Source organism: Curcuma longa, chromosome 18, assembly GCF_044706935.1.
Source record: "Curcuma longa cultivar G26 ecotype Majalengka, Jawa Barat chromosome 18, ITB_CL_G26_1.1, whole genome shotgun sequence".
In the NCBI taxonomy this organism is placed as follows: domain Eukaryota; kingdom Viridiplantae; phylum Streptophyta; class Magnoliopsida; order Zingiberales; family Zingiberaceae; genus Curcuma; species Curcuma longa.
Genome location: NC_133878.1, coordinates 285,321 through 295,416, shown reverse-complemented (window position 1 = coordinate 295,416; position 10,096 = coordinate 285,321). Strand labels below are relative to the sequence as shown.

Genomic DNA, 10,096 nt, shown 5'->3' with positions numbered 1-10,096 from the left:
AAACGAACTACTAATGAACATTTCAAAGATAATAGACCAACTCTCCTTCAGCAAGAGGTATTGCTGTTTGGTTTACCATGTCAAACCCTAATGTGATTTTGGCTCATTCTTCGTGATTCCTGCTCACGAATCTAATCTTGAAAAAATCTATTTGTCAATCAAAACTCTTCCCATTTAGCAGCAAAGTCAAACTCTTCCAATCTACAGCTCCCTCAAGGCATGGCCATGTCAACGCATTCATCATCTCCCTCTCTATAAAAAGCCACTTATGCCTCTGCCATAACGAAATCAAAATCCTCCTTAATTAAGCTCTCACATTTTATCATCTCTCTATCTTCAACGATTCCATGGCTTCTAATCTGTCCCTCTTGCTTATTGTTGCTCTCGTTGCAGCTTTGTCTTTCTCTCAAGCTTTAGCCCGTGATCCAGGTGCTCTTCAAGACTTCTGTGTTGCAGACAACATGTCCAAAGGTATACTAATTACCTAGCTTATATATATATATTTATATTTGTTACCTGAAATCTTTCTTAACATATATATACATCCATGGAGGTGATGATTAATTATATATACATGCTTCAATGTATTTATATGCAGTTATTGTGAATGGATTCGCTTGCAAAGACCCAGAACTTGTTAAAGCTGATGACTTCTTCTTGTCGGGTCTCAACGTCCCACGGAGCACCATGAACAAAGTTGGTTCCAATGTGACACTTATAAATGCCAATATAATTTCCGGCCTCAACACTCTTGGCATCTCCATGGCTCGAGTGGACTATGCCCCCCGCGGTCTCAATCCTCCGCACATCCACCCTCGAGCCACAGAGCTCCAAACAGTGTTGGAAGGATCGCTATATGTTGGATTCATAACGTCCAATCCTGAGAACAAGTTGGTGACCAAAGTGCTTAAAAAGGGCGATGTGTTCGTGTTCCCTCAAGGCTTAATTCACTTCCAGTTCAATCTTGGTAGGACGAGGGCTCTTGCAATGTCATTTCTAAGTAGCCAAAATCCTGGAGTAATCACCATCGCCAACACTGTCTTTGGGTCAAAGCCAAACATCTCAGATGATATTCTTGCAAAGGCTTTCCAGGTGGATAAGAAGACGGTGGATTGGATCCAATCTCAATTTTAGAAATCCAACAAAAGTTAATAATATCATATCAATATTGTTTCTTATTCATTGCATTTGTATCTACACTAATTAATTCGTTCTTAACGTATTCATGTTTGTCCATCTCCTCAAATTAAAAGATAATTTATAATAAGTTTGATATGTATTTTTGATTCATGAATTATCGTTGAAGTCATCAATTTTTTTTTTTTTAATTTTCATTTATTTAACACAAACAAACATACATGCGCGTAGCGGTGAGTATTCAGTTAAAAACCGAACCGAACCAAACCGAAAATCGAATAAACCGAATTTTTTTAACCAAACCGAACCGACCGAATTTTTCGATAATAACCGAATAAACCGAACCGATTAAATATCGGTTAATTCGGTTTTTAACCGAATTAACCAATTTTTTTCCTAATACAAATAACATAATTTGATTTCTAACAAAGGTGCGTAGCGAAACGAAAGCGAGGTGCGACGAATGAGGAGCGATCAACACGGAAGACCCCTGTTCGCGAAGCGCAATAGGGGCAGGTGCAACAGAGGGGAGAGGAGTAAAAGGGCAGACGGCAAAGCGGAGAAGGACTGGCTGACACTCTTTCGTAGAGGAGTGAGGTTCAATTAGAGCCAATGGTAAACTACGCCTAAAGGGTTCATCGGCCTTATCTTATTCAATTTGAAGAGAGAGTGTAGTGTAAGGACGTGAGTGAGGAGCAGGACCGGGAGCGACTCACGACGGCGCTGAGGAGCAGGAACCGCGACGGCGTTGAGGAGCAGCGGAACCGACGCGCTGAGGAGCAGCGGAACCGACGTGCTGAGGAATCGCGAGTAAGGTTTGTGAAGTTAGGGTTTTGAGGAGTGGGAATCACTCGAGGAGAGTGGGAATCGACGAGGAGAGTGGGCGCGAGTTAGGGTTTGTGAAGTGGTGAAGCGGCGAGGAGCCGAGGACGAGGAGGGTGGGAGAGAATCGCGAGTCGCGACGGCGAGAGAAGAATTCGACTGAGTTAGGATTTTTTTTTCTTAAGGAATCGCGGTTTGAAGTTTCGGGTTTTGTTTGGGTGCGTGTTAGGATCGGTTGAATAGCTAGAGGGGGGGTGAATAGCGTTTCTCGATTTTTCTTGATCTTTCTCTGCACAGAGATTAGCGGAAGCAAAAATATAAAAGAGAAAGACAGAGATCAACGCTAACCCGGTTTATTTTACTTGGTATCCACCTCCGCAGAGGTGACTAATCCAAGGATCCACACGCACGCACACACCCGATGCACTATGAATCTTCTCCTTCTCGAAAACTCGAAGGCGGAGAAACCTTTACACCTTTCTGATCTCCTCAAAAATGATATGAAATATTGTCTAGGAGGAGAGGAATAAAGCAGAGAACAGAGCACAAAAACGCTCACAAAAGAAGCACGAAAGAATGAAAGAATGGCGAAGATTCTAAGTTGTTCTCGTGCAGGCTTCTTTTATAATCTCTGCAACATCAGTCGACTGCTGGCAGGGCCAGTCGACTGATGCCTTCAATCGGCAACAAAATCTTGCATTAAATGCCATTAAATGCTTGCCAATTTTCTGCAACGTTCAAATCACAGTCGACTGTTCAAGACCAGTCGACTGGCAACAGTCGACTATCCATAACCCCAGTCGACTGTCCAGTCGACTCCTGTCTTCCTCTGGCTCGACTGATCTTTCTGTGTGCGTCTGATTTATGAGCAGTCGACTGCTGGCAGGGCCAGTCGACTGGTGAAGCTGAAAAATCACATTTCAGCTTCTCTTGACCTAGACCTCGGCCTTCAAACACCTCCCATAGCCTCATGCCTCCCTGCACTAGCCTGAGATGCTTCCATCAGCTTCGTCATGTCAAGTCCTTGCCAAGACCACCCTTGGACTTCTCCTTGCCAAGACTACCCACTTGGACTTTTGCTTGCCAAGACTTCCCACTTGGACTTTTGCTTGCCAAGACTTCCCACTTGGACTTTTGCTTGCCAAGACTTCCCACTTGGACTTTTGCTTTGCCAAGACTACCCACTTGGACTTTTCTTTGCCAAGACTACCCACTTGGACTTTTCTTTGCCAAGACTACCCACTTGGACTTTTCTTTTGCCAAGACTACCCACTTGGACTTTTCTTTTGCCAAGACTACGCTTGGACTTTCCTGCATTGCATCACACATGTTAGATCAATAAGAATTGCCTAACTTTAAACATGGTTTAGCCAAACATTGAAACTCAATGCACTTGGGGCAACTATTGCCATCCCATACCTTTCTCGATCTATCACTGAAGCACTATTGGTGTTAGGATCTTTTATGACAATTTACCAGTTACACAAACTTACTGAGATCATTAATATAAGCAAAATTTTATTAAACAAATATGAAATTGTATTTTATAGTGATTCATTTTATACTTCAATTGTCTCAAAAACGATTACTAACAATCTCCTACTTACACTATAATCAATCGTTCATATACCTCATACCAAATGATCAAACATGACTATCATGCTTTTTTAAGGACAATGTTTGATGCCTCTTCAACAAAAAAGTGGAATTCGCCACACAGTCAGCCCCACATGGTCGACCTCACGACCATCTATAAGGAGGTAAATCGAGAAGCTGCAGTTGACTATGACGGAGGAGAGCATTGCCTCGGCTTTACCGAGAGTCAATCGTTGCCCACTTCAGTAACTCTGCTCCATCGTAATCAACTCAACTATGCCCCAGGAGCGACAATGCTTGATACCTCTCTCTAATGTGATGTATCCATGTTGGATAATTATATAATCAAAAGGAATCATCAAAGTGTGTGCTTTGATTGTCGATGAGATGGGTATTCCTTAACTTATGAATGACTTCTTTATTGTCCAATACACTATAATTGGGTCATCTATGTTTTAAACTACTCCAATAAACTTTTGAATCCAAACACCTTCCTTTGCTACCTCTACAGTTGCAATGTAAATGCCTTCAGTCATTGTCAGTTATAACATCTTTTTTTGAAGTAACTACACCTTCATTTGAGCAAATAATCATATCTCGACTATGACCATAAGTGATTATAACAAATTTGAAATTTTGCATCTATGAATCCTTTCCAAATGAGTTCTCCATCTCTTTTGCAATTAAGAACAAATTCATAGTCCTCAAATACTTGCGGATGTTCTCGGTTACAACCCAATGGCATTCACTAGAGTTTGATACTAGAGCTGTCAAACGGGTCAACACATGGCGGGGTAGACTAACCCATGGCGGGCTCATCAAATGGCGGGGCGGGACGGGCCTACCCATTAACTTGGCGGGTTGGAAAATCTCCAACCCAATCCAACTCAAGACAAGCCGCGGGTTAGGCGGGTCAACCCACGGACCTATTAAAAAATAAAAAAATATTAAAAATTTTAAGTTTGAATTATAATTTAAATTGATTAAGTTGAAAATTTTAAATTTGAATTATAATTTTTAAATTAAATTATAATTTAAATGGATCAAACTCACTAATTCATTGAATTTTCTACTTTAATATTAAAATTTAAAATAAATAAATAAACTTTCTCAATCCGCGGGCCAACCCAAGCCCGCCGCGGGCCAACCCACATGGGTCGCGGGCCTTGGCGGGTCAACCCTTTGAACCCATTTTAAAATGGGTTGATAAAATTTCAACCCAACCCACCTAAAAATTACTTAGCGGGGCGAGCCAACCCGGCGGGCCTAACCCAACTTGACGGCTATATAAATGATTCTGTAATCAATCAATGATTCTGTAATCAATTAATGATTAGTTTCCAACACTCCCCCTCAAGCTGGTTTGTAGATATCTTCCATAGCCAGCTTGCTAGTCAGCTTATCAAATTGTTTCTTGTGTAGTCCCTTCGTTAGTACATCAGCTAATTGTTCATCTGTTGGAAGATATGTCATGCATATTATTCCAGTGTTGATTTTCTCCTTGATGAAATGTTTATCCACCTCTATATGCTTTGTACGATCATGAAGAACCGGATTATGAGCTATGGAAATGGCAGCTTTGTTGTCGCAATAAACTTTCATAGGAGTTAAGTAAGAAAGCTTCAATTCCTCAAGAATTCTTTTTATCCACATCACCTCACAGATTCCATGGGCAACAGCTCTGAATTCTGCTTCTGCACTACTTCTGGCTACCACATTTTGTTTTTTACTTCGCCATGTAACTAGGTTCCCACCAACAAAGGAACAGTAGCCAGATGTTGATCTTCTATCTGTAACACTCCCTGCCCAGTCTGCATCTGTGTAGACTTCGATTTGAAGATGTCCATGTTTCTTGAATAATAAACCTCTACCTGGAGTTCCTTTTAGATATCTCAATATCCTATATACTGCCTCGAAATGTTTTTCTCCAGGTGAGTGCATGAACTGACTTACCATGCTAACTGCGAAAGCAATATCAGGCCGTGTATGAGACAAGTAGATTAATTTTCCTACAAGTCTCTGATATAGTTCCCTGTCCTTCACTTCTTCAGCCTTAGCAGCTTGTAACTTCAGATTAGCCTCAATTGGAGTCTCAACCATTTTACACCCAAGCAAACCTGTTTCTCCAAGGAGATCAAGAATATATTTTCTTTGATTAACAAATATACCTTCTTTGGATCTTGCAAATTCCATTCCGAGGAAATACTTGAGGACTCCCAGGTCCTTGATTTGAAACTCCTTTGCGAGATTCTTCTTTAGAACTGCTAATTCTGTTTCATCATCACCAGTTAAGATAATATCATCAACATAAACAATCAAGATGGCTACTTTACCCTTTTCTGAGTGTTTATAAAATATTGTATGATCTGCTTGACTCTGCAAGAAGCCATAACTGATAACAGTCTTTCCAAAGCGTTCAAACCACGCTCTTGGTGACTGTTTGAGTCCATATAATGCCTTGTTTAATTTGCACACCTTTTTACTGTCAAGCCCTTTTTCAAATCCTGGCGGTAGGCTCATAAACACCTCTTCTTCGAGATCACCATTGAGAAATGCGTTTCTAACATCAAGTTGATGTAGAGGCCAATCTGAATTTACTGCAAGGGATAACAGGATTCTGATAGAGTTTATCTTAGCAACTGGAGCAAACGTCTCTTGATAGTCAATCCCATACGTCTGAGTGAAGCCTTTAGCCACTAGTCTCGCCTTGTATCTTTCAATGCTTCCATCAGCTTTACATTTTATTGTAAATACCCATTTACACCCAACTGGTTTCTTGCCCTTGGGTAGATCAACTATCTCCCAAGTACCACTTCTCCGTAAGGCATTCATCTCTTCCATAACTGCTAATTTCCAACTTGGATCATCCAAAGCCTCCTGTATATTCCTTGGAACAAACAAGTGTGAAATCCTAGAGATGAAAGCTTTATGATTTTTTGACAGTCTTTGATAGGAAAGATAATTTGCAATAGGATGATTGGTGCAGTTTCGGGCACCTTTCCTAATTGCTATAGGAACATCAAGATCAGAAATAGTAGGTGAAGAATCAGACACAATGGGAGAAATTGAAGTTGGATTAGGGATAGAGTTACCTGGAATTTCGGTGCCAGAGCTTGGGTTTTCAGACTGATGTTGTGCAGGATTGACATTCGAGTCTTTATCCCTTAGATGAAATCTCTTCCTAGTATAAACCTGAAGCTCAGAACTCAGATCGCGGTGATCAGTGTGTAGTATTTCTCCCCCTGATCGAGAGTCTCCAATACTAGGCACTAGAGGTAAGTGACTATTTTCTGGAAAACTAATATTAGGAAGTGGGATAGAAATTTCCCAAAAATTATCTTTTCTTTCACTTGTCTCCCCCTGAAGAGAATTTTTGGTAAAATAGGGGTGTGTTTCCAAAAAAGACACATCCATGCTCATAAAGAATTTTTTTGTTTGAGGATCGAAACACTTGTACCCCTTTTTATTTGACGAATATCCCAAAAATACACATTTTATAGCACGTGGTTCAAGTTTTGAACGAAATTGACACGGAACATGAACATAGACAGTGCACCCAAAAACTTTGACAGGTAAATCAGAAAACAGTCTTATTTTAGGAAAACATTTTTTAAGACAATCAAGAGGTGTTTTGTATTCCAACACCTTAGTAGGCATCCTATTTATCAAATAAGAGGCTGTCAAAATTGCTTCACCCCACAAATATTTAGGAACATGCATATAAAACATTATGGCACGTGCTACTTCAAGTAAATGTTTATTTTTTCGTTCTGCAATGCCATTTTGTTGAGGGGTATCCCGACAAGTAGATTGATGAAAAATGCCTTTTTCTTTCAAAAAATCACCCAAGTGCTCATTAAAATATTCTGTTCCATTGTCAGAATGTAAAATACAAATTTTGGTTTGAAATTGATTTTCAATTAGAGTGTAAAAATTTTTAAACAAATTTCTCACGTCAGATTTTTTATCCATCAGATAAATCCAACATAAACGTGTATGGTCGTCAATAAATGTTACAAACCATTTTTTTCCAGAAAGAGTAGTAATTTTAGATGGACCCCAAACATCACTATGAATTAAATAAAAAGGTTTGGAGGGCTGATAACTCTTTGGTAAATATGTTGCACGATGAAATTTTGCAAAAAAACAAGTTTCACAATATAAAGAAGAGCAATCAATACCTTTAAATAACTCTGGAAATAATTTTTTTAGATAGAGAAAACTAGGATGTCCAAGCCTATAGTGCCATAGCATTATTTTCTCTCGAACTGAGTTTGAACTGATACTATTAAAAACCTGAGCCTTTTTAGTACTAGCAGGTATTTCATCCAAGTAGTAAAGACCTTCAATCATCCTAGCACGCCCAATCATCATCCCCGAGTTCTGGTCCTGAAATTCACAGTGTGATTCAAGAAATATAATACGACAATTAGAATCTTTAGATAATTTACTCACAGATAAAAGATTGCAGGCTAATTTAGGAACATGAAGAACAGAATTGAGATTAATTTTCTCGGTCAGTTTAATGTGTCCTTTTCCTACAATAGGCGAAAAACTACCGTCGGCAATTCTAATTTTCTCACTTCCAGAACAAGGAGAATAAGTATTGAATAAGTGAGAGCAACTAGACATGTGATCTGAGGCTCCAGAATCTATGATCCATGGAGAAGAGTTTAAGCAAGAGAGAGCTTTAGGATTGCTACCTGTTTGTGCCAAGGAAACACTAGGAATACCAGATGAGAAGTTGGATTTTATCAGCTTTAAGAGTTGATCAAGTTGCTCTTTGTTGAAGGAGCCTGAGTTGGCTTCATTAGCCATAGGAAGTCCGCGATTCTTTTCTCCTGGCTTGCTGTTTTTCCAGTTGGCAGGTTTGCCATGAATTTTCCAACATGTCTCACGTGTATGGCGAGGCTTGTTGCAGAAATCGCACCAAACCCGTGGCTTATCATCGGATCTGCGCTGGTAATTTGCAGCCTTGGAGGTAGCATCAGTAAATAAGGCCGAAGTTTCAATTGACTCACCGATACTCTTTTTTCCCAGCATAACACTCCTTCGGCTTTCTTCTCTTCTGACTTCGGCAAACACTTCACCAATGGATGGGAGAGGGGGTCTCCCAATGATCCTTCCTCGTACTTCATCAAACTCGATGTTGAGACCGGCAAGAAATTTGTAAATACGGTCGTCTTCCATGGTTTTCTTGTGGTGGTTGCAATCATCAACAGATTTCCATTCGTATGTGCTAAAGAGATCAAGATCTTGCCACAATCTTTTCAACGAATTGAAGTATTTTGTGACTGAATCCTCTCCTTGACGAATTTCTCCCAACTTTAAAGTCAATTCAAAGACTTGAGATTGGTTACCCAGGTCAGAATACATCTGACTAACATTATCCCACAGCTCTTTTGCAGTAGGATAGCACATGTAATTGGTACTTATATCCTCCTCCATGGAGTTGACTAGCCATGTCATAACCATGGAGTTTTCAGCATCCCATACGGCATGCAGCGGATCATTAACTGCAGGAGCCTTCTTGTCACCAGTGATATAGCCGATTTTTCCTTGCCCACGGATATACATTCGGACGGATTGCGACCACCGGAGAAAATTATCCCCATTCAAGCGAATAGTGGTGATTTGGACTGAATGAGGGTTGGAAAGGTGTCGTAGGGTTTCAGAAGGTGTTACCGTGGTAGTGGCAGGGATTGTAGTGGCTTTGGACGTGACTTCTGACATGGCTACTCTGCTCTGATACCAACTTAGAAAATATGAAAAAAATAATTATTTCTTCACACAAAAGAATAGGTACATGGTTCTTGTTTTATAGAGAGATACAATAGAGAAAAAGGAAAACTAATGAAGACGGAAATTAATTAAAGCTAATTAAAGATTTCTATTTACAGAATGATTCTGTAATTATGACTCAATCAAGGAATTAATGGTAAATGATTCTGTAATCAATCAATGATTCTGTAATCAATTAATGATTAGTTTCCAACACTTTTTTTCAACAGAAGAAAAAATGATTTTCTTTAGGAAAGAAGTCATTTCTATACTTATCCACAAGCCCTTCACTTTATCAATAAATATCTCTCTATTTCAGCCTTCACCCTCATTCATGCAGGCTGATCAGCCAGACCAACCTACTCGATTAACCCAACTGTGAGAAGGGGAAAATATTTTCCAATGTACGCAATAATCACATGAAATATTTTTCATTAGATTTTCGTAATACATTTAAACAGTAGAAAATAATTTATTTTTCCAGAAAAATTGGGGCCTTGGTGTTTAGTTTTCTATCTCTTTTTGACTTTTAGAAAATTGACCAGTGCTTGATTAACATGTACTTGGATTTTATGCTAGTTTAATATATTTTGGGTAAACATTGTTCATCCTTACTCATTTAAAAAAACTTTGTCATTTTGTATTATCCACATTCAATTTCATATTAGATTTTATTATCATAGCATATGTATGTTCTTTGCTTTAGATCTATTAAGAAACTGAGAGAACTACATTAAGCTTGTTCTGTCCGACAATCTTG

General features: G+C 39.3%; 2 protein-coding genes across 2 annotated transcripts; one reads left to right on the top strand and one right to left on the bottom strand.

Annotated features, from left to right (window-relative positions):
* The first annotated feature begins 343 nt into the window (after positions 1 to 343).
* LOC141812173 (putative germin-like protein 2-1) lies at positions 344 to 1,193 on the top strand. The gene is made up of 2 exons (XM_074700207.1): positions 344 to 471; positions 599 to 1,193. Exons 1-2 carry the CDS (start codon positions 348 to 350, stop codon positions 1,132 to 1,134), a joined length of 660 nt encoding a protein of 219 aa, XP_074556308.1. The 5' UTR covers positions 344 to 347; the 3' UTR covers positions 1,135 to 1,193.
* Positions 1,194 to 4,908: 3,715 nt separating this feature from the next.
* Positions 4,909 to 9,288, bottom strand: LOC141812295 (uncharacterized). Its single transcript, XM_074700340.1, has 3 exons — positions 8,011 to 9,288; positions 7,852 to 7,944; positions 4,909 to 6,915 (listed from the first exon to the last, which is right to left on the bottom strand). Exons 1-3 carry the CDS (start codon positions 9,286 to 9,288, stop codon positions 4,909 to 4,911), a joined length of 3,378 nt encoding a protein of 1,125 aa, XP_074556441.1.
* Positions 9,289 to 10,096: the final 808 nt, after the last annotated feature.